We start from the raw sequence: 25,474 nt of genomic DNA, 5'->3' as shown, positions 1-25,474 counted from the left end.
GGCCCATGGATTTTGAATTGGCCTGCCTTTAACCCATTCAATACGGGAAACGCATCCACGAATGTCTTCTAAATCCTAACTGGTTTCTGAAAAAAACTTATATGTTGCTGTATCAGTGGTGCTCAAACTTTTTCAATGTCAAGGACCCTCAACATTATTATGTATTTGGCCGCCGACCCCCATCTCAAAATATTTTATTCCAGGGACCCCCCAGAAGCAAACATGTGAGTTGTTTGCTTTAAAAATACATATATTCAAAGATTTGCACAAATTTGCACGATCTTTCATAAAATAGCAGATCTACAAGCTCATAGCCGCGCTATGAGCTTGTATATCTACTATTTTTGAATAGCCAAAGTATAAAATAATGGTTATAGCTGAAATCTAATGGGTTAAATGGGTTGAATGGGTTAACACTATTTCACAGCTATAATGGCATCATTATAGCTGTGATGTGGATTAAGCTAGAACATGTTTTTGCGACAATATATTTATTGTTACAGTATAGTGCTTGATGTGGGCGGCCCTTGACAGTGTTTACTTGTCTTTCATATCGTACCTTTTTAAAATCAAATCATGTGGATCTCAGGAAGTTGTTAAATAGTGCAGGACCAGGTACACTTAGCCCCTTGGCAGTGTGCACAAGAAATGACTGATCGGTGCGGCGGTTGTTTGTGAGATTACTGTATCTTCAGACCCACAGACAGACAGAAACACAGAGCGACATTCTGATAGAAGGCTATCTTCCTGCAGAGCCACACTGTAAACATGTTGTATGTTTTTATGTCATACATTATAATGCACTAAACATTAATGATTCTTCTTCTACTCATTATTATTATTATTATTATTATTATATTATTATTATGTAAGGAACGAAAGGGCCCGTTGATGAATAAAATAATACGCAACCTCCCTCCATTGAACAGTGACTGCAGTGTACACAGTTCACGGTTGAGTGCAGCGCCAAGACCACATAGACAGTTACTCATAAACAGATCAAGCCTCCCCATTCAGTGCTCTGGACCATGCCTGCGCTTTTCTGTAGTTAACTGTCTCTGAGTGTCAAATCCTTCATCCTGATGCAAGAGACACACACGGTGAAGAATTGTGTGTCTCCAGCTTTATGGCTGTGAATGTTGGTGGAGGGCAGGACCAATGAGTGAGTCAGTAGCAGTTAACTTTGTGGCTAATGCCGTGTGGCAGTTGCACAGGTTTCCTCAGCCCTGCTTAAGGCACAGAGGGAGGCTAGCTAAACTACCACAGCCTCCCAGTTCTCAGGCAGCCAACTAAGGTTATTCGGCAGCAGGCCAAAGTTAAGATGGAGAGAACGAGGAGGTGAGGAAGAGGGAGGTGGTGACGGCTTGATCAAATAAATGAGAAAGAGTCAAAGGATGGGTCAGAGGCGGGTGGGGGTGAAGATACAATGTATTAAATTGGGGAGGAAATGGAGTTAAAATGAAGGTAGAAGGGTGAATAGAAGAATGGAGGAAAACTATCACATTAGTAGACTGACGTAAGAAAGTAGTTACTGAGGGCTGAACATGTGGACGACACGAGGTGTAGGGGCACATGTCCCATAAATGTGATTACTGATAGTGTCTATAAATGCAGCCGTAGGCCTATGGCTAAATATAAGTCCGCTGTGTGGGATATGAAATGAAGTGTAGAAGTGTAGTTCTTGTAGACAAGACAAACACAACGTAAACTGTACTATATTCACAAGTCACATTTGAATATATTCACAGTGTTGTTAGCTTGAAAGAAGAGTCAAAGCCATGGTTTAACACGATTATGCTCCGAAAAAATGAATTACCATCAGAGATTAATACATACAGTACACTGTACTGTCTGTCCTCCAGTGGTGGCCTTAAGCATCTGGAGTCCCATTTCAAGAGCAATGTGGGGTATTTTGAAAATGTGTATTTGCTTTAGTTTGAGAGTTTACTAGTTTGTATTAGTTTGCACTATTAGTAGTGTTCGTACTAGTGTAGAAATGACCCGCCTACCATTTTGCGGTGAATGTCAAGTTGCTTACTGGTTCTAACTGCAATTGAAGCTGGCTGTTAGCTTTGAAGTGGTGTCCAGATGGTGTCCATTCAAAGATGGCACATCTTTAAACGGAAACGTGCGCAGAGTGCAGATGCCAGGCCGGGTTGGCTACCCAGGGCCCACAACTGGAAGTCAATCATACCTATTGGAATGGAATATGAAAAATGTGACTGATATGACTCCAGACATTTTGTGAGTTTTGGCCAAGATGGCTAGTAGCAAAAAGTGTGTTTTGAAGAAAACAGAAAATGGCTGAAATGTATCTAGTACAAATGGGTAGGGAATTTATGTGGAGGTGCGTCATGAGTTCAATATAGACCAAAACGTGAAAAGAGTGCCACCATGGCTTTCTATGCCACCACGTCGTCACGCTCATGTCACTATGACTCAGCCATAACCATGTAAGGAGTTTCCAATGCAGATATGCAAATCAGTCTACTCCATATATAGGCATAAAAGGGACATGGACTGACAAATGCAGAGATCTCCATATATGGGCATATTGGTCGGATCGGCGGTGCGACCTAGGTGCTCTAGTATTATTTTTTAAAACTGTATATCGTTATTGTCATGGCTTCACCAGACAATTAGACATAGATAAATGTTATCCCATGCTCCTGCTGAGTCGCTATAATTTCTTGTTTGGTGTAGTTGTTGTTGTGATGTCGTTTCATTGCCGTTTGTTTGTATAGTATGTTGAATGTTTAATGCTTATAGACCACAATGGAAACAAGCTGCAGCTTATCCATGTTGATGCTTTTAAAGGTTATAAAGTGACACTAAGGACTTTTAAGACCTATATTCTCTGCCCAGGTTCTCTGGTCAACAGCGATGATATGTCAGTGTTATTATAGTCAGACTCATAGACTATTAGGGGATCATGATTTCTTTGTAATCTTGCTAAGAGAAATTAGTTTTGGAAACCTTTCTATTTTACATCTTGTGTCTTGAGTTGCTTTCAGAGCTTGATTTTTTTGACCATGCTTATGTCATCAAAGAAGCATCCCTGCCTCCGGGATGAGATGTTAATATATCCTTATGTATGTTCCCAGAGGAAACCCCACTGCTATGTTGACAGCACGCAATTGCTTCAACCACTAATGTTTTAACTTGATGTGACAGTTTATGAAATGTTAGAGGCAGTCAGGGCTGAAGATGATAACTATGAGGAATATACCATGACATTGAGATGTGGCTATATATATGTGAGTGTGTTTGTGCGTGTGCGTATGCGTATGCGTATGCGTGCGAGTGCGTGTGTACAGTGTTTTACAGCAGAAACATTAAGCTTTGTCACAGCACCCAGATATAAGACAGAGAGACGTAAAGAAACGTGAACGAAAATACTGTAAGCAAGATGTGCACACCATGAATGACCCCTGCTTTTGGCCTTTTGATGACAAGATTGCATTTTCCTTGGTGGCCAGTAGATGGCAGAACATCTCTGGTCTCTGAGGAAAGCAGAGCAAAACAGAGAGAGAGGGAGAGAGAGAGAGAGAGAGAGAGAGAGAGATAGAGAGAGAGAGAGAGAGAGAGAGAGAGAGAGAGAGAGAGAAACAGAGGGGTGTGAGAGTGAGTTTTGTTTCCTTGGTTGACTGATTTCCTCAGTGGTCTGATTGCGAGGCTGGACTCGTGGGAAGTGTTCTCTCACCACAGGTGTCAGACTGCTGCTAGATAAGATTATTTGTGGGGGCGAGAAGATTACTTGGTTTTGTATGTGTGTGTGTGTGTGTGTGTGTGTGTGTGTGTGTGTGTGTGTGTGTGTGTGTGTGTGTGTGTGTGTGTGTGTGTGTGTGTGTGTGTGTGTGTGTGTGTGTGTGTGTGTGTGTGTGTGTGTGTGTGTGTACCTTGACTTTATAATGTGGCATGCTTTGTGACTTGTATATTGTTACTATGTGTATTAACATTGTCACGCACAATGTAGACAGAGGGAGGGAAACACGAGAAATGAATACAGAAAGAACATATAAATAATAACAAAGAAGAAGAAGATAATAATAATCAATGAATAACAACATGCTGTAGTAAAACAGGATAACACAGTTTGTACGTTGGTCACACTTGAGATACTTAAATGTGTTATGTTCCTATACTCCTAAAGTTATAAAAAATCTCTCAACATTTATCTCAATGTGTATGTAAGCTGCAAAGTGATGTGCCAGTGTCCATGGCAGTGCCATGCCCATGGAGGGAAGCTCAAATCCACTGATGCGCTCGGCTGTCTGCACAGCCCTCTGCAATGTATATAGGGATCTATAGCCTCTTTCCACCACCCTGTTTCAACTCGACTTGACTCTCCTTAGCTTGGTTCCAGACCATAGACCCCGCCCACTCTCTGAGTGAGCTCCTCTTGGTCTGGTGTCATAATGTGAGCCTATGGCTTTTCACGATCGAAGACAAATCTGTCAAATCAGAGTCGGAGGTGGGGGTGGTCTAACGACAAGCCAATCAGCGAATATATGCTAAAACAAGCTGTGCGATGACGTCAGATGTAGACGGATCCGTAGATCTCTTGTGATTGGTTTAGGGAAATTTGAATCCCCTCCCCCTAGTAATCGCGGACATTGCAGCCAATTTCAGACTGAAGCTCCACGCAGCTTCAGGCTGATAATCAGGCTAGACTCTCCTGGCTTTTGGTACCAGAGGCAGATATCCTACTTTGTTTTCCACTGCAGATAGGACCCTCTCAATGTAGCTGCTCCTCATAGCAATGCCACATAACACTACCATGACAGGAACAATGGAGGATATGGAAGGGAATAGGGATGATGTTCTTTATTCTGTCTCTTTTGCAGTTTGTCATTTAATTGAGTAGTTCAGTGAATAAGATAGAAATTGCGGCCACTTTAATAGCTAGGATCTCTGGATCCATATGTGAATGACGTGACTCCAATGTGGATCATCTATGACATTTTGCGAGATTAGCTCTGGAAAGTCACACAGACATAAGGAGCCCCATTGACTATAAATAACTAAAAGTTGAATATTTCAAAAAGTAGGAAAAAACTATTTCTGAATTTGAGAAATTAACAAACTTAGCTCAACAAAAATTAGCTCCCAACAGACACAGAGACGCTCTTATAGACAGCTCAGCCTCTTTCAGAGCCACGCTGTAAAACAATACTGGAGATACAAATTTGCGAAGTGTGTGAGATTATCTCCGGACACACAAACAGACAGACAGAGAGAGAAACACAGACAGACAGACATAAACGACCCTTTAGGCTCCATTCTTAGGAGTCACACCGTAAACATGGCGGGTATGTGCAGGATGTCCTATGTCACGCAATGATGATGAAGTGATGTAATGATCCAGTGATGATTCCAGACGATTCTCTCTGAGAAATCAGTAGTCTGCAGTGTTTTCACCTCACCTTTTGGTATCATCTCAGCTCACCTGGAACCTTGACAGAGGTTATACCAAAAAAAGCACCAGGTATTACAGTGAAAACTAGATCATAGTGGAAAATCTATGCATTCAATCAGTGAATCGCTTAGTTACACCAGCATTAATTGTTCATGTGATGCACTTTTGTACTTACACAGTGGGGTGAAGTATTAATGAAGATCGCTATTTCCTTTTGGCCAATGGAGAATTGGACTGTCACCACACTCCATGCCCACAAGGAGTCAGCCAGTATGTGCTGCTTCGCTACTGAACACCACATTGTGATTTTGTGAGGATTTGTGCACACACTGCACACACACACACACACACACGCACGCACGCACGCACGCACGCACGCACGCACGCACGCACGCACGCACGCACGCACGCACGCACGCACGCACGCACGCACGCACGCACGCACGCACGCACGCACGCACGCACGCTCGCGCACACACACACATACACACACACACGCGCACACACGCACACACGCGCACACACACACGCACACACGAACACACACCACACACACGCACGCTGTCACGCTGTAGTGACTTGACACAGCCCACTTATCAGAACTTTCTTTTTTTTCTCTGTGCATTTCATTTTGTTGTAAATATTATTCACTATAACCCTCTTATGAATAGCCGACAGCAAACTCTTGCTGACAATGATACTGTTCATACTGACAACTAAAAAGGCCTGTCAGAGGGAAGTATTTCTCTTTGGTTTGTATTTGCTCATGTAAGTATGTGTTTGGTGATTATATGACATTATGAAAAGTGCTTCAGAAAGAGGCATTCACTGACAATAATTAGAAAAGTACTCTCCTCTGAGCACAGATCTCCGCCAGGCCTGGTTGCTTATCCAGGGCTGTGTCAATCTTGGGGTATACAGCCATCAGGACACGAGATAGCTGCTGGGGGAAATAGTGTTTGTGCAACAGACGGTGCAACTCTTTGCGTTTGTGTGGCTCCCCCTATGGGAAGAAGTGAAAGCCCACAGGGCTTCCCCCACCCCCGGCCGTTCTGGCCTGGTGGCGATAATGAGCTTTATATTGAACACTGACAATGCATTTTTATAGTTTTATCTCCGGTTGGCCGAAAGCAAGGGGGAGAATTTTATTTTTCCCCTGTGTGTGTGTTTGTTTGTCCTTGGAAAATTGTAACCTTGATACGTTGCTGTTATTTATTTGTCTTTACTTTGTATATCCCGTATTATTTCAATATTGACATCTCTCTTAGACAGCAAAAGGCCAGGTTCTAAATTGAGAACATTATGGACTGACTTTGTTGAAACTTGATGAGCATGACCAGTTGGCTGCTCAGTCGAAAAGGACATTGTGTCAAGGTCACAATGTCCCGGTCAAATAAAAATATCTTAAGAAATTGCATATTGTCAGTGGAGGCACAGTATGCACTCTACTGAGAGCAATGGTTCATTGTCTTCAAAGCAAAATAAATAGCGTTGTCTGCAACTAAGTAAATTATTCATACCACACATTGTCAAAGCCTCAATATCAGCATTATTTTTTTACATTTGGCCAGCATGTGCTAGAAACTCACAGGGGCACATTTCCCAAACAGCCTCTATCATCATAGGTTAAGAAAGGGCTGGATGAATTGAATAGAATGGCTGGATTGAAGTTGTCAAAATGAGGTCCTTCGTCTCTAGAAAAGTTCAACATTTCAAATTAAAGCAAAATTCTGCGAAAAAGTGGTATATGAACATGAAATATATGTTATACTGTCAAGTAAATGTTATTTGTTTTTAATAATACTTTATTTTCAGTTGAGTAAATCGCTCACTTTAAAGGGATACTTCACTTTCACATAAAATAAACATTTCAAAAAAATATTTAAAAAAAATGAAAGAAGTTATGGCAAAATAAAGGCCCCCTCACACATTAGTAGGACACTCTAATGCGTGAGGGGGCCATGAATTTTCCATTACTTTTTTCATTTATTTTTAATATATTTTTTAAATGTTTCCCCGACCCGAAAGTGAAGTATCCCTTTAAGTTCAATTAACGCCTTACATTATAGTATGTGCATACTAAAGACATCCTAACGACAAGAGTAAACAGTGACAGCATCAGGCTAGGTGCTCTGTGGAGAACAGGGCTTGTACACATCAAGGGTTATGCTGAGTGTAGAAATATCAGACCCAGTATCTGGGACTTTTAGTATTAAGATGATTTTTTTACAATGAAATCAAACTTTGATAAAATCAAATAACTGCTCTACACAGTAAAAATCATTTTCTCATCTTTGGAGTTAAGGGAACACCGAGTATTTTACTGCTGTATCGTACTCATGGAAAGAGGCTTTGTGCCAGAATGTGTTTTTGCCTCGTGGCTCCCTCCTACACACTTTCTACACATTATGCGGTCAAGATTTCACCAAAGATAAGACATTGGCCATGCATGATCAATGTAAATGCAAATGAGTAACAGCCAGACGAGCTGGTTGCTGTTATTAATTTACATTTACATTGATTTATCTAGCTACTATAGCTAGCTGCTAGAGGCTAATTAAGAATTATCTAGAGGCCTTCCAGGCTAGGGATAGCCAAGCCTATACACCATTCTTCTTGTGTGTGTGTGTGTGTGTGTGTGTGTGTGTGTGTGTGTGTGTGTGTGTGTGTGTGTGTGTGTGTGTGTGTGTGTGTGTGTGTGTGTGTGTGTGTGTGTGTGTGTGTGTGTGTGTGAGTTTGTTCGTGCGTGCATGCGTGCGTGCGTGCTTGTCTGCGTGTCTGTCTGCGTGTCTGTCTGCGTGTCTGTGTTGTCCGCAGCTAATCTTGCAAACCACTGGACCGATCAGCGCCACATTTCTTACGCACGTTGCAAGTGTAGGCCAAGGAAAAATAAATCCCCAAATATTCTTCACATACTGTGCTGTGAATACATATTTCATTTAGTGAATTCAAGTTACAGAATCACTGTCCCAGGGTCCCTCCATATGGGAATTGACGTCATCAATATGAGGTTGTGACGTCAGAGATCCATTGGATGCCACACTATTAGACCCTGTTTTTTGTTTAACTGTTTTAACTGTTTAACTGAACAGCTTCAAAATTCCACATGGCCCAGTTGCTTTGCTTTACCTTGCTCATGACTGTCGTAAATAATGACAGTCTCCGTAGATAAGATAATACTTTTCCTATACATTCTTACTAATTTCACCTAACCAGGAGCAAATCAACACATTCCTGTATTTTGGAATAGGATAGAAATGAGTGCTCACTAATGACCTCCCTAATGACCTTACAGTATGCACAAAGACAAGGGTGCCTATTTTGTGCTGGTGGAAATAACACCTGTCTGTCCAAGACTCTCAGTTTTAAATGACTTGCAGTCATTTTCATACTGCTTTCTCTGTTATTTTCTGCTATTTAGCGGGGAAATTTAAGTAATCGCTCAAAACAAATTGATACAACTTGCGTGGCAAATCATGAGCTCTCAGAGTCTCTCAAAACTCATGAATAATATGAGTTTTGAGAGCATAATATTTAAAGAGTTTTCAACATCTCAACACCTCTGGCTCTCACAATGTCTCACTGGGGACCTGCATGACAATGGCTAAAGCCTCTGAGGTTTCACAGCATTTCAGAGAAAAAACATACCAAAACATATCTTTGATCAGTGTTTTAATTTTCTATGCTGGACTCTTTTTCAGTTTGCTCTTTCACTGTACTAAAACTGTCACGATGATGTTGAGACCAGTGTTTAATTGCACATTTATATAATCAAATCCTGTATAATCAAAAGTGCTGACACTTTACCGAAAAGTTGGTGAAGGCAGCAGAGGCATGTTCCTAGGTGTACAAAGCAGAGCTTTCTTGGTTGTACCTAACCTTACTTTGCTGCAGAATGTACATCCAACACATACAGTATATTCAAACTAGGTTTTGGGCTAATGCTGAATACCCATTAAATGTATGACATGAATAATACATGTTATATTCAACATGATCCAGGTTTTTTAAGTGTTTCCCATGACCTACTCAAATAATTTAAACTCCACTCATGTATTTCTCAAGTTACCATTCTGCACACAGTCTCCTGGGCACTCTCACTCGCTTCCTCATTCACTTGCTCAACCTCCTTGCACCCCCCCTGATGCACTCCTTCTCTCTCCTCCCCCCTTTTTTGTTTAATTGAATGCCGTATGCTTTCTGAGCAGTTCTAAAATATATAATGAGGTCATTTGCATTAGACTGCAGATTGGGTGACCTTTGCTTTTGCCAATAATTACTGTAAAACCCGTCTCGTTGTCTGTCATCACCAAGGAGATGGCAGAGACCTCTCTGTGCTCAGAAAAGGTTAGCTCAAGGCTTGTCTGTGGACTTATGGAGGAAAGCCGGAGGAAAATGTCATTAAAGTCCAGGAAAAAGACATTCGGAATTAACAGTTGAAAATTCAATCACAATGGGTTTACGGACGTGTGTGCGTGTGTGTGTGTGTGTGTGTGTGAGTGTGTATGTGTGGGTGTGTGTGTGCGAGAGCATTTCTGCATCTCCACACACCCAGCTCTCCTCTCCTCGGTGCAGAGTTTATGAAGGACATTCTGATGGAGAGGGTTTCTGTTGACACTGCAGGCCACTTTGATTTTGCCATCACCTGAACAAGCTGACAACTAAACAATCAAGCTAAATGTATCTGTGTGTCAAAGCAGGCTAATGCTCGATCCTGCCATTGTTAAGGGATTTCATGGCCTTTAAAGCATGCCCAACTATGATTATGATCTGTGGTAATGAGATAATAACTCAAAATTGCCTTTTGTTATTTGCTAAACTTTCTTTTATAATGTACTTAGTGTTGGTGTTTAATCTGCATGCAGTCTATGGTTGACATTGTGCAGTGAAACGTGACTGTACTTTATTTGTGTTAAAGTCCCCTCACCAATGGCTCAGGCAAAGCCAAAATTGTTCTTTTATTCTCCAAACCAATTATTCCTAGCATTCTGAAACCCTAAATAATTGCCACAATCCTTTAATACTCCCTACAAAAATGCTTAATAAAAGCTACAATGTACAGAGCAAAAAGAAAAAAGCTCAGATGCCTTTTCACATTATCATACTGAGATTGCTTCTGCCGGGCCCAGACAATTGAAAATAGCTCAATATGTCCAGCATCTACGCATGAGCAAGCCCAGCTCAGCGCAGAACTATTGTGTGAAAAGGCTTGGAGATTATGAGGGCTGCAGAGCAGAGCACTAACAAACAGTGGCTCTGTTTTGTGCTCTCTTGGTTTCTAGTCGCAGCGGCGCGTCACGTTTCACCTGCCGGATGGCTCTCAGGAGAGCTGCAGTGACAGCGGCCTGGGGGACCACGAGCCTGTAGGCAGTGGCTCCCTCCTCACACAACCTCTCCCTCTGGTGCAGGCGCAGGACGAGTTTTACGAACAGGCCTCCCCTGACAAGAGGACCGAAGCAGACGGCAACTCAGATCCCAACTCTGGTAAGTTGCACCACTGTCTAACTTCAACCTCTCATAGACATATTATACATAGCATATTTCCCATTTGCCCGCATTATACACTGCCATTGCTTTTCATGATTACTCTTAAAATGTTGGGACGTCAACATTTTTGCAGGCATCCTTTTCCAGGAACACATTGCCTAGCAAAATTATGCCATCATGTGAATTGGTACCATTTTTGTTTGGAATTTAAGTGGGCACGTTGAGAATTTCCTGCATGCTTAATAAAACTGCTGATTAGCCTCGGTATCCTCATACCATCATCACATCACAGTTTTAAACGTCTAATAATTGCACAAAAATCACAGAGAAGCATTGACCCATGTGGATACACTTTATCTGAAGTGTAGGGATGAGAAAATTAATGAGCAAATGTTTAAAATGGTTTAACTGTTGCTCTCGGGAACCACTGATATTTCTTAACAAGACAGAACCAATAGTCTTGTAAAACAACAGCTTCACATAAAATGCACACTTACCTAATTTAATTTGATTTAGTTACTCCATCTCTCAAGCGGGTTCCTAGTGGATACGTGAGCAGGTCATTCATTTCTCAGTTAATCATCTGGACTTGATCATTTCTCCCAGGAGCAAACCTGGGTCTCCCATAGGCTTCTCACCTATTTGTGAAACTCATTTGATTTATTTAGAGATAATTTCCCAGTTGGAAGTCGTGGTTCTCGACTGAAGATGTTAACTTCCCGCTATTTCTGGTGGGAATGCACTCCTCCGACCCAGTTTTCTCGTTTTATCATTAAGAGGTGAAGCGCGCGGGAAGATCAAGCGCATCGCCCCAAGGTCGATGCCAGCTTGCCTACTGTGGGGAGGAGTAGATCATATGGCATAAATACAAGTTCTTTGTGGCTGTAATCTCCAACAGATGCTGAGATAGCAGATGTACTCAAGCTGTTAAGTACCATGTACTGATGATGATATGCTCCTTACAAAAGTGTAGAATGTGTTGTAAATAGCTACACACAACTGTCAAAGATACACATTGGACACTGATTATGCACTAACATTATACACTGGCTTTATACTGTACCTGTTACCATCACAAAGTTCTCATAAGAGTCTTTTGACAGTGAAAACGGCCAAATACAGTATATGTACATGTAAGTAAGGCTACGGTAATCTGTTTCCTCTGGTAATATGCCTCTCTGGCTATTTCTAGGTATCCATACAGTAAGTGATATTACATCCATCCTACACCCCACGGCAATGCATGCTGTTTTAAATCAAGAACATACAATAATTGTAAATATCACTGCAATGTTGCTGTAAGTTCAAAGAAAAAACATAAGCATTTGAAACTAGAATAAATATGTTGAAGTGGCTTATTGTCAGTATCAGCCAAACAACAGGTGCGTCTATCCCCCTTAAATTTACAGTAAAACACAATTACATGTGATGTGAAACCTATAATTGAACAATCAACAGTGAGAAAATACCTGAAAAAATAATGTGGCTGGAGAGCCATAAAATTACCCAAGGCAACAAAAAACCTGTCCAATGTCTCCTCCACCTTAGCCAAGCGGGGAAAAACACTCTCTGTAAAAACTGCAATATTTTCCATCTGAAAATTCCAAATTCACATTGCAAAAGGTGGATGGAAACCCACTTACTGTAAAGCTCAATTCTCACTCAATTAAAATGTTATGATCAACTATCAAAGGTACCATTTTGTTCAAGCAGAATACGAACAGCACATTCACTGGCTTTGGCTGCTAGGAGGAGATTGTTTATCACTCTGAAAATTACACTAGGCTCAGACTAGGGTTTGAGCCATCCCAGAGAACCTTTTGTGATTAGGAGTTAAATCTTACATTCTTGGAGACAATCCTGACATTTTGGACCAATTTTTGAACTGTCTGCAAAGTTAGATTTTACCAGGACAGTGCATCCTAATAATGTTTGGAGTTTTAATGTACGCAAGGACACATGGTGACGACGATAAAGGAGCACATGTCTTCTTTCAGTGAGCTTTGAGTGTTACAATGTTCTACTGTACAGTATAGTCTACTCAATACTAAGACCTACAAACAATGAGAAAGAATCTTGCCATCTGAAAATTCAGTTGACATTGGAGGGGTCCAGAAATAATGACATTCAAGTCCTGGCCCCAACAGACCTGGGCATGCTAGTCTCCAGGGGAAGCTGTATTAGTCTCCAAGGCTGGACATGATTTGAGAGTTTTAACAATGGCACTCATAGCAAAACATTGCTTTCAGCTTTTCCTTTTCTGCCTCCAATTATTCCTGAGATGGAAACACCACTTTATGAAAGCACAAGCCGAGGTGATGGTGGGGTCCAAGGACCCTGCACTCCTCCAGACAATTTTCTTTTTAGGGAAATACCTCAAACTGGAGGGCTTCTATGCAAGATTTCCACACTTATGTAAAACTTTTTTAGATTACTTTAGATACAGTATAAGTTTGAAGCCCTAATATCTGAAAAAAGCTATAGGTTTCATATTGCCGTATTTCACTGTTTGCCAACTTTCGCCTATTAAGAGAGAATACAGACGCTAGGGTCGCTATGTGGTTAATAAAAGTGGTTAGTAAATGTCCCTATGTGGTTACTAAAGGCACCTTTAAACTAGACATTGTGTGTGTGTGTGTGTGTGTGTGTGTGTGTGTGTGTGTGTGTGTGTGTGTGTGTGTGTGTGTGTGTGTGTGTGTGTGTGTGTGTGTGTGTGTGTGTGTGTGTGTGTGTGCGCGTGCGTGCGTGCGTGCGTGCGTGCGTGCGTGCGTGCGTGCGTGCGTGTGTGTGGGATCCTTCCCCCGAGCTTTGTTCAAGGTATAACTTTTTCAGATATTTTACTAAACATTCTCAAAAAGCCAAGGACTAAGGCAAATTGATTTATTTCCCTTAAAATTCCACAGAGTCCTCATTGTCGTGCAGAATATTGAATTAACCTTTTGCAGTTCTTCTGTTATCTCGATTTTTTCTTGGTCCATATGACAGTATTCAGCTTTATTGTTCAATGTACTCAATGGTGATTATCCTTTTGCTGCAGAGTGTCCTTGGTAGAGCTGTTCGTCAAAACCATGCAAGTAAGGCAACAAAAAGCAGTCTTAAATGTACCTTGTCTTTGGTTGCCAGTCCAGCACACATGGAGAGGGAGTTGCCACCAATGAAGACTCGCTTGTAATCAGTGCTACAGTATGATTCAATATTAGCTTGCATGCGGGCAACTGTATGCTGAAGCTAATTTCAGAAACAAATGCAAAGGAAATATTCCATACAACATTCATATGTTACACAATAAAAGATAATGGTAAATCATGTGCAATTCTATAGTGCCTTTATCCAAAGCGCTTTATAACGTGCATTACATGAACATACATTTCACACACAGAGGGTAGAGGCAAACATGCAAGCTGCCAACTTGCTCATGGGGAGTAGTTAGGGGTTCAGTGTCTTACTGAACATGTGCACATCATCATACAAAATCAAGTTTTTAAAGTATTTAACATGTTTTTGAAGCTTGTCTATGAAAATCCTGGTAATCTTTGGCACTCTGCTTTTCTCTAAACTAAACAATGCGTTGCATTCGCGGCGTGGCATATTAGCATATTAATGAGGGGTTGTTTCTACAGGTGTGGCATACCGGCATAATTAATGGATCCTGGAATTCTAAATTAGGGCAAAGACAGAGCCACGTTTGAGGTTATATAGAACTCCTTTATGGACATTTTTGGGCGAGAAAAATACTTGACATGGACCATATTGATTAAACGTTCATATTTCTGACTAAGTTTGGACATGTGAACTACAACTTTAACTAAGAAGGCTGACCACACCAAACCACTTAAGGGTGTTGCAGTAAAACATATTTGCTGTTTTCAATCACTATACTGAGTGCAATTTGTTATGCACAAGCTGAACATAATTCCTAAAGGAACTGTATAATGTATCTTTAACTGGGGGACATTATTTACCTTAACAATCCCTAAACCACTAGCTATTATTATACTGTGAGTGTCATATTTAGGACTGCATTCCTACATTCAGTTACTGTATTAAAACTCAGTGTACAGTAGATACATTTGAGTATAATAAATAGATGAATAATCATGATAGTATTGAGTTGAATCAAATAAACAATCTTAGGACTATAATTAAAAATAATTAGCCAATCTTACAATCCCCACACAGTACTAAACAATAGCCCAGTCTAATCCACACCAATAAAAATCCATTGAGCTGTAGAGGCTGCAGTTGATGCTTGAGCAAGCCACTCTCTAACCACTATCATCATCATTATCATTATCCTTGCATAGGCGCCTGAGCAATGGAAGAAGTACAGTATAGAGCAAATGCATCCCCATTATTCAATTATGGGAAGCAAAGTTATGTTTTTTCTACCCCACATTACACATTAACATACGAACAGTTACATATCAATGGTTCTAATGCAGCAAGTACCTTACCAAAGCCTTCCAAATTAAACATTTTGGCATTTGCGTTGGTTCCTTGTGTCCGATTCAAAACAGCAGTACTGAAGTTTATTTGACATTAAATGATGAGTGATTTTGTCTGAGCAAAGCTATGCACGTTTGTCAAGCCATACAGAAGTTTGACTTATGGCCGACAGTATTGAAAATAAGAGCGACATTGACTTATTCATATGTTACAGGTTTTCTGATGAATAACAGATATAATAGACGGAACATGGTAGATTTCATCAGGAATATGTGAATAGCAACAACAACAACAACAACAACAACAATAATAATAATAATAATAATAATTATTATTATTATATAGCTGCAAGCAGCAATACTTGGGACCAAGCAATGCAATATACAGCAATAATATGTAATAAGCCATAGCAACAGAATAGACTGAATTTGAGAGAAAGAAGCCCACTACAGGTATAGGTTTTACAAATCAAACCTTGGATTAATTCAACCTTCTATATTGATTAGGTCAAACTAGTATCTAATTATTGGTGCTGACATTAACCCATTGAACTACTACTTGGATGGATTCTGTTTCCTCTGCAATTATGGGCAGAAATGACAGCCTTCTGTTCCTACTGAAAGACAATGAACACATACACAGATATGAATAACCTTGTCGCATAGTCTCCAGATGAATGAATGTTTGGGATACAACATGATTCTGTCAGTCAGCTACATTTCTGTAAATATTGTAACTGATTTCTGTGCCACTGAGGACTGGTTGTGCATGGCTGAGAGCATCCCCACAGCAAAGAACCTGAAATAATGAATGATGAGACCAAAGTCATGATGGAGGGATGACAGAGGAAAAGAGAAGAGAGAGAGAGGGGGGGGGGCTGTCAATAGCTAGCACTTGTCATCCATGTGACAGTTTAACCAATTTCAGCCTGCTGTCCCAATTTGGGCATGCCATTTCTAAGTGAGCATTTTTCAAAAATACTGGCAGAAAAAATGGCAGATCTACAAGCTCTGCATCACGGTGACTAGTTGTAAGCTTGGAGATCTTCTGTTTTCACTGTGCAACACCATCATAAGACAAATTGTAAATCAGGCTTACAGTAAGTACCGTAGTTAAAAGCTAAAAGCAAAACAAAACAAAACCTTTAATTTTCTTTACTAATATGTCTAATTTGCATGTTATCCCAATTGACCCTTTATTTCTGCGTTTTGTACATGTGAATATGAGTCACTCTGCACGTTGTCTCGCATGCGCAGTAGTCTCTGCTCCGTGCGCAACCCCGTGCGCAAGCTCGTGAGTCGAGCCCATTGGTCGAAGCCGTAATATGCTGCAGTACCTATGATTGGCCACCATGTCCAGTGCGCTTCACTGCTCCCTCTCGGTTCTGGGGGCTTGGTGTATACTTGTACATCATGGCTGGGGGTACATCAAACTGCCTCACGCAACAGAAACAGGAGATTGGCTCCTGCCTTTGGGCCACATGGCTTGGGAACCGTTCGCATCCAAAACTTCTAAATGAGGAAGGGGTGTCTACTGTTATAGAGGCTTATGTTGTGTTCAGGCTTCATATATATATCTATTATAATCATTTCCTCCAGTGTCCCCCAGGTCTGTCCCAGCAGCATTGCATTCAAACGTGGCAGTTTACAGATGGATGTGCCACAACTATTAGGTGTACTACTTACAGTATACTGCATGTGCATTATGTGTTGTAACAGAAATAATGCAATGTCATAGTGGTCGACATTTCAGAGAATTCTATTCTGAAACTCCTAACTCATATTCAGAATAAGCGCAAACATCAACCTATCAACCTATAATTCCACTAACCTCTATCTTGGTGTCTGTCTTGGTGTCTGTCCGTCTTGGTTGGGTCGACCGGCAGTTAGGTTTCGCTTTCGGTTTGCATGCTGCAGTTGCAATAACCCCAAGTTTGCAACTACTTTCGCCTGCACCCTTCACCGGGTATGGTCTAGTTTGTAATAGTTGTGTAAGAGCTGGCGCAAACAATTTCAACACTTTTTGCATGTTTTGATGAGGTCATAATGGGTGCCGTCTCTGCCAGAGCTGATCTTCCACTTTCTCATTCATATTTAAAGCTCATTTATCATGAATCAGAAGCGAGGAGCACACGGTACAAGTACTTCCACAGCTGTTTTTTGTACTGTATATTCCACATGAGACCTGGGATGGCAGGGTGTGAGATTTATAGGAAAATGCACAGCCTTGTGGAACAGGTATTCAGTACAGGGGTAACTGTAATACCTCCATGTTAATTAAGCCTTTAAGACCGGGAACGCATCTGTGTAATTTTTAGATTTAGAATTTTTAGAAAAATAGCAGATCTACAAGCTCATAGCAAAAAACAAAACAAAAAATTGTTGCTATAATCAGAGATTCATAAACTTTTTCATGTCAAGGACCCCCAAATTATATGTTTTTGACCGCGGACCCCCATCTCAAAATGTTTTGTTTCAGGGACCCCCCAGAAGCAAAGATTTGAGTTAAAAACGGTGTCTTTATAAAAAATATATATATTCAAATGTTCACGATTTTTCAAAAATAGCAGATCTATAAGCTTGTATATCTGCTATTTTTGAGTTGCCCAAAGAAATCAAAAAAATTACAGAGATGCGTTCCCGGTCTGAATGGGTTAACAAATAACATTAACACATTTGCAAGCGAGTGAAACATTACCAATATGCAAAGTGAACATCCTCAGTTCAGTAAACCATTCGAAATCTGGTGGATTTGAGATATTTGAGGAAAGGGAGCTGAGAAACACATGTTTATCTTATACCTGCTTTCAAGCAATATGATCCTCAAGGCATCCTAACGTTGGAACAATTTTGTCGCCTTCTAACTGAGGTTTTCGGATATGACAGGTTCCGTCTAATTCCATTGTCTAATTGCTGTTTATTTTATGGATGAAGATTTTGCCCCTGGGGGAAATAGATGATGCCGTGGGCTATATCCGGATTTTCAGCTTTAGCTGCTGGCTGCTGTCTACGGCCACTTCTTCTTCCGTGCTTCTGTCATTAAACTTCAGCTTAATCTCTATAAACAAACATGCATGAATGTATACTGGTTAGTTTTGAAAAATCCTGTTATTAATTCTGCCAACAGCGATTCTTGCATCTTACTGTAAGTTGTTCATTGGACGGTAAACAATGACGAGACATAGAAGATCTAGCCCACAGCCCGCGTAGACTAACTTAAACCTTATATACTTTGCTGACTGGGGTCAGGTCCCCGGGGTCTATCCATCTACACTAAAACTCATCGCCAGAAATAGCAATCCACAAGCTCACAACACGTTGCATTGCAATGCGTTGTGAGCATGTAGATCTGCTATTTTTTTGCCAAATGCTCACCATGTCCAGAATAGAGATGCTAGGGTTCATGGTTAAAACTGAGAAGATTCACTGATGGGTTCCAAGACTTAAATGTTCTGAACATTGACATGAGTTGCCGCATACGCGCTTCCATTGAAATGAATGCTTCATGTGTTGGCATACAGTATACAATGTACAGTACAAACTTTGTATAGCATGTTGGAGACGAACCTCATCCTGTGTGTATTATAATGTGCCAAAAGTTATACCATATCTATAAAAACTGCACAACTTTAAAACCCAGTGTAGCTAATGGTTTTGTTTTAATACATCCCACAGTCCTGTTACCATGGTGATCACTGGGACGGGGATGATGTTTTGACTACGCTACACCCTACTTAGTGGTGAGCGCCTAGCAAACAGCTGCAAGATGCAGATACTGTATGGGCTGGGTAACAGGGAATATTAAATTAAGAATGTAGGCAACTGTATTCAATTTTGTACAAGATTTATTTTCGTCCCAATGATACCCTTATGCTTAATGGAAATATCCATTGTGGTCCTGAAATTGTGGCTCGGATTTGTTATAGAAAAGTCAAAACAAAAATCCTGGCATAATCACAAATCCTTGGTTTTACATTTATCCGTTTTTTAAGTAGTTAAATATAAGGGGGGAGGGGGATGCCTACAGTAGTTCTGCGTACTATACAGTACATCTCTTTCACATACACTTTTCAGCGCTATCTTTATTAAATGAGCATTCACATTGAATTATTCAGTGTTTGCCAGCAGTTTCGGTGCAGCAACTTGTGTAATGGTTTCCTGTATGTTTGTTGTTTTGTTGGTTCAGCCATGTCCTGATATCCAAAGCAATTGTCACGTGGAGATTTTTGTTCCTTTCATTCCACCACAATCTGGTATTAGGCACAAAAAATCACGAAACAATACGTTGATTTTCCAATTATTTCTGGAGCTATCTTCCGTAGTTCAACCTTTTGTTTGTCCTTGGGAAAAATGTGCTCTAGCAAATATTACAGGGATTCGCTGGATTTAAATCTTTTTTTCTTCTTTTTTTTTTTCTCTCCAAAGTTCTGAAAAAGGCTTTGTTTGGTGCAAGGTAGTCAGGCAGATATTCAACTACACTGAACCCAAAGCGAGCCCCATGTAGTGCAGCTGCTTTCAAATACTGTATGTATTGTTTTATTTTTGTGTGTGTGTGTGTGTGTGCGTGTGCGTGCATGCATATGTATGTATGTATACATACACACACACATATGTTCATATATATATATATATGTGTTGTTGTTTTATAATTATTATTATTATCATTATCATATCAATGCTTCTGGCTCTGAGGAACCAGAACAAAATCTAAATGTGCTCTTAACAAGATGTTGCAATACAGAAACCTTGAACCTTAAAAGGATCAAGGTTTATAAAAGAAGAATGGCTTGGATCAAGGTTGATACATTAAGAATGCTTGGTTGTGCCACCTATGCACATGAACACAAAAACGTGACAGGAACAGAGGGGGACGGACTCGACGGAGAGGAGAGATGGTTGATGTGATTTGGAGGAGTACAGTAGCTGTTAGGGGACTTGGTATAGGAGGGGAGGGGGCAAAATACTCAATGCAAGATGGTTATGTTCTCTACCATGAAAATGGAACCACTTTAGCCATTAATCATTGATGGGTTGAAGATAGATGATGGATAACTCCCTTGTTGAGGTGCTCCGTGCCACTGGATTCTGCGCTATACTGTCTCGGATCGCTAAAGAAATGCTTCAAAGAACAAAACGTCTCCCACAGACATTCATTACAAATGCAGCATAAATCTTTGCACAATTATTAGTATAATTGGTGGCTCTAGTAGGCTAATAATTTGTACTAAAATTACTAGGAGTAGGCTTTTAAAGTATCATTACCTGTAATTTTGGACATATTTTTATGAAAATGTTTTATTTTACTGTTGCATGAATTGCATCTAAATATCTAACTAATAATAATTTAAAATGTGTTGTTATGGACTCTTTCAATATGAGACTTTGTTGCTTTATTTGATTTGAGTAGTTGATAGGCCTAATACTAATTTTACTGAGAGTAATTCATTCTCCAAAGTCATAGACTCGCCATTTGTCAGAACAAAGGCCCCACATACTGTAAGACTAAAACTGTCATAACACCCATAGGGTAGCATCGCATTCTTTATAACTGTTGCACACGAATAAACAAAAAAACGAACAAAACAACAACAACAACAACAACTGTTGGTTAAAGGACCCTCTACCTATCATCTCTATTATTTACATTATAAAGACTGAGGCATCCAATATTTACCTGTTGATATTTTATGTTATGTGGCCCTCTACTGGTGTTCTATTTTAAAAGGTCAAATCTGGACAAGTATATCCATGCCATTAGTAAAATGCCACATGCGCCATTCAGCACTCCCTCCCAAAAAACAATTGTCCACACGGATGTTATAATAATTTATTGTATTCAAAATGAAAATGTTATGTCACATTGCATTAGGTGGTTCAGTTGAGGCTGAACAAATACATTACACCATTCAGGCTTAACAGAACACAAAATAGTACTGGGTGAGATCTACGCTCAAACTACACTCTAAGCTTTTAGTAGGCATTCCTAAGCAGAGCGCAAGTGCATGGTCAGAGTAAGTGCCTTGAGCCTTAAACAACCAACAACAGGGTAAGTGTAACATATGTCCTGACGACATGTCAATGATGTCATACAACAATCAAGCCAGCAAAGCTATTTAATTATTCAGTGTGTGAGCTAAATGTGTACCGGTATGTGTCAATTTTAGAAAGCGAATTGTAGCCTTTCTCAATGGAATGTGAAATAACAACAGAGCTAGAACCACTGAATCATCTGAAGCCCATTCAGACAGCATTGTCATTGCCATATTACAGACACTCAACAATTCACTATTCAGAATAAACAAATACGGGGTTGTCACTCAGCCTGGCAGCGATCCGACAGCCTCAATTGCAGTCCACTAATGATGCCAGTGAAATGTGTGATCCAGCCGTGGCCCGTCTCTTCAGACTACAGAGCCATGCTGCAACAAGAGGCCGGCCTCACGGCCTGCTTCCAGGTCTTCTGAAGCTTATATTTCAAAGTGATAGATTGTGTTAACCCTTTAAGACCTGAGAAGATTCTAGAAAGGTCTTCTAAATCCTAACAGTTTTTTGAAAAAAAATCGAAAAAAAATATTTTCGAGATTTTTCAAAAATAGCAGATATACAAGCTCGTAGCGCGGCACTCGGTGCCGCGCTATGAGCTTGTATATCTGCTATTTTTGAATAGCCTAAAGAAATCTAAAGTGACACAGATGCGTTCCAGGTATCAATGGGTTAATGTCCTTTCCCATACCTTTTGTTGACTTCTAAACGTGCCCAAAGGACATATTACGATATCGCGATCTACCAATTATATCTTTGCGTACACTAGAAATCCAGTTTCTATCGGATACATAACAAAATGCCAGCAGTGGTGTGAAATCAACTTAATTAACAGCCAATTTTACCCATGCTAATGGTGTTCTGTTTTTTCTATCTATCTATATCTGTGTGTGTGTGTGTGTGTGTGTGTGTGTGTGTGTGTGTGTGTGTGTGTGTGTGTGTGTGTGTGTGTGTGTGTGTGTGTGTGTGTGTGTGTGTGTGTGTGTGTGTGTGTGTGTGTGTGCCTGTGCGTGCGTGCGTGCGTGCGTGTGTGTGTTCTTTCTGCTGGCCAAGTCCCACAGTGAGAACTAGCATACTAGTGTTGCTAATGCCTCTGACCAAGCCTGTGGGTGGGTGGCATGGATTCATAAATCAGGGAGCAACGTTAATCTCTCTCAGGTATTGGAAAGCCAGCCCTCAGTAAATATGTTGCCCCAGGATACAATGGGGTTTAAAGGATTTCTGTCTCCAAAGAGAAATTAGACAGGAGCTTCAGAAGTGAGGTAAATGGAAATGCTTGCCGGAGCATGCAGAGGGAGCAGGGTGCTACTGTCAGCTAGTAAACACTGTCAGAAAGTAGACGCTGTCATTATCATGGCAGATGCTGCCAAAGCAAGGGTGGGCTGAGGGGCTGGGCCAAGACGAAAAACAAAGCAAAACAGAAAACATGACGATGAATCATAACGAGAAAGGAAGAATGACAAAAGATTGTTAAATTGAGTATTTATATTAAAACTAATCAAGGCCAACAATTGAATTAGTTTCAATTATCGCCTTTGGAAAGTGTAGGCTACAGTACCATATCATTCATTTTGTATGTATGCCAAATGCAATCCTCTCTGTCTTCTCAAGTTGAGCACATCCTGTTGAACCATGACCCATACTGGACATACAGAATGTAAGTTATAGTTATAGTTATAGTAGCTATAGTTTTACATGACAATGGAGACAGTGTTCATGTTCGTTCATGTTTGCAGTTTATTGGTGCAAATAGACTATTGCTTTGGTTTGTATTGTAAAGGCCCAAACAAGAAGCGGTTCACCTCTTACCATACTGCAGGGCAAGTATGCATAGTGTTGCTGAAAGCTTTGTAGGTTTCAGTATCTGAAGCAGTTATTAATGGTCAGGGCTTCTTCAGTATAACATCTGATGCTGTCAAAAAAACAGCAGTCAGTGGATCCCGGTGGGAAAATAAAGAATGCCAACTTTGGACATCCTATTTATTGTATAGGTAGAATTATCTTAGCATGACCATAACCTACTCAGTTATGTTAAACTAGACCATACCCGGTGAAGGGCGCAGACGAAAGTAGTTGCAAACTTGGGGTTATTGCACGTCCTGTAGCGCGGTCCCCCCGCGGGTCCCCCCGCGGTACCCCCCGCGGTCACCCGTCCCCACGGGCAACCCCCCCCCCCCATGGGCAACCCCCCACACACCCCCCCGTCGCGGAACCCCCCGGGTCCCGTCGCAAACACACACACACACGCGCAACGTTTAGCGCGACACACATACGCGGCCGTCGCGCGAACACAAATAATGTACATTTTGACACGTGCCTCCCCAACGTGCATACACGGCCGCGGAGGCGAGTGTTCTGTGTGTGCAACAGTGTAACGCTGTGGTGTGTGCAACAGTGTAACGCTGTGGGGCTGAGATGCGACGCATGCGCACACACAGAGCCAGCGTGTGTGTGTCGCGGCTGGATTGGATGCGACGCATGCGCAGTTTGATCGGGCACAGACCACGACCCAAGACGGACGGACGGACGGACGGACGGACGGACGGACGGACGGACGGACGGACGGACAGACAGAGGTTACTCAAATTATAGGAAGATAAGATATGGCATTAAGGCCAAAACCCTTGAGGAAACTGTGGAACATTGAAATGTCCACCTGCTGCCTTGATGCTCTGCCCACAAGCTTCCTAAAAGGGTTTTAATCTACTTGGCAATGGATTTACTTAATATTTAACAGTTCCCTCCTGTCAGGCTTTGATAATTAAGGCTCTACTAAACAAGACACAGAGACGAACAGTGTGGCCTCCCTGTCCAATCTTCAGCCTTCAAAGTTACAATGTGTGCAGTTTGGTGAACGAAGACGCAGAAATATCAATGTTGTGTTCAGTAGCAAGGCTGCGCTAGTTGCTATACTGCTAGTACTGTATGACTTATTTTGCCAAATGGAAATAGCTATCTATGTTGCTGCGCTAGCGACTCCTTTGGGCTCGGGTAGCACCTATCAGTAGGGGGTGTTGAACAGGAGGAGTAGGACGGAGGTGTTAAGTCCTCCCGGTGGGTGCTTAATTGGTATAGCGGCTAAAAGGGGGAAAAAATTAAAAGAAAGAAAACTTGAAAAAGTGCTCCTCTGAGCCAGGTCAGGTAGGTTAGTGTGGGCCAGCAATGTTGGGAATTCGCCAATCAGGCTGGAATGTGAAAAATAGGACGGATCGGACGGATCCGTCTTGATCACTTGACTAAAGAGATAATATGTACCAATTTGCGTAATGTTTGGACAACATTTGTAGGAGTAATATAACATTAGTTTTTTGCCAAAAATCTGCCTCCTGGTTGCGTTAAATTGGGCAATGTTGAAAGAGTGGCATTTGTTCTCAACATAGTGCGTGCAAAGTTTCACCGCAATCGGTGAAACATTTTTTCATATTACTGCAAATCGTTTAACCATTAATGTGGAGATAGACAGACAGACAGTGGGGTGAAAACAAAATCTCGCCCTGCTATCTGCCTAGAGGAGATAAATAACCAAAATGTTGATGTTGAAGTATTGTCTGGACTGTATCTTTAATCTAACGTTTAGCTTGCTGCAACGAATGTGTTATGAGTAACCATGACTTTATTTATTTTCTCCTGTTAGCATATTATCATTCTCCCTTGTAGTGTCAGGCACGTGTAACACCCAGGATTCAAACCATGGTCTCTTGTGTGGGAAGCCAAGCTTCTACGGCTCATCCAAAGGGGAATCCGCCCTTGACCAGGGGAGATATCAGGCTTATGAGCTGGCAGGGCTACTCTGTTACATTCTTCCCCTTAGACTCTGGGCAGGGCTACTCTGTATATTACACTAGTATGAAACGTCACTGGTCTTGACACTAGGGAGACAGGGGGAGAGATGATATGTTTGTGTTGAGACAGCAGCTTAAATAGGTTATCTCAGCATTAAAGTCCCAGTGTTACTGGGGTCCTTACACATGGCAGTGGTTTGAGAGTAAAACCTTTTCTAAGAAAGCGGTATCTTCTTTGAAAGCTGCACCTTAACCCGGGTGAACTGATCTGGGGGTAGTGAGAGCTGTGATAGGGACTA

The 25,474-nt window shown here is 41.1% G+C and overlaps 1 protein-coding gene across 1 annotated transcript in view; it reads left to right on the top strand.

Annotated features, from left to right (window-relative positions):
• The window catches only part of pcdh9 (protocadherin 9), a gene marked incomplete at its 3' end in the record, with an annotated part of 233,267 nt that overhangs the window by 160,989 nt on the left and 46,804 nt on the right, over positions 1 to 25,474 (top strand). The window contains exon 4 of the mRNA XM_080439051.1: positions 10,702 to 10,903. Coding sequence (XP_080295177.1) covers positions 10,702 to 10,903 — 202 coding nt within the window. The remainder of the gene's footprint in view (positions 1 to 10,701; positions 10,904 to 25,474) is intronic.

Source organism: Gymnoscopelus braueri, assembly GCF_963280865.1.
Source record: "Gymnoscopelus braueri genome assembly, chromosome: 1".
NCBI lineage: Eukaryota > Metazoa > Chordata > Actinopteri > Myctophiformes > Myctophidae > Gymnoscopelus > Gymnoscopelus braueri.
The sequence above is the reverse complement of the archived record's forward strand: the minus strand, read 5'-3'. Positions and strand labels throughout refer to the sequence as shown.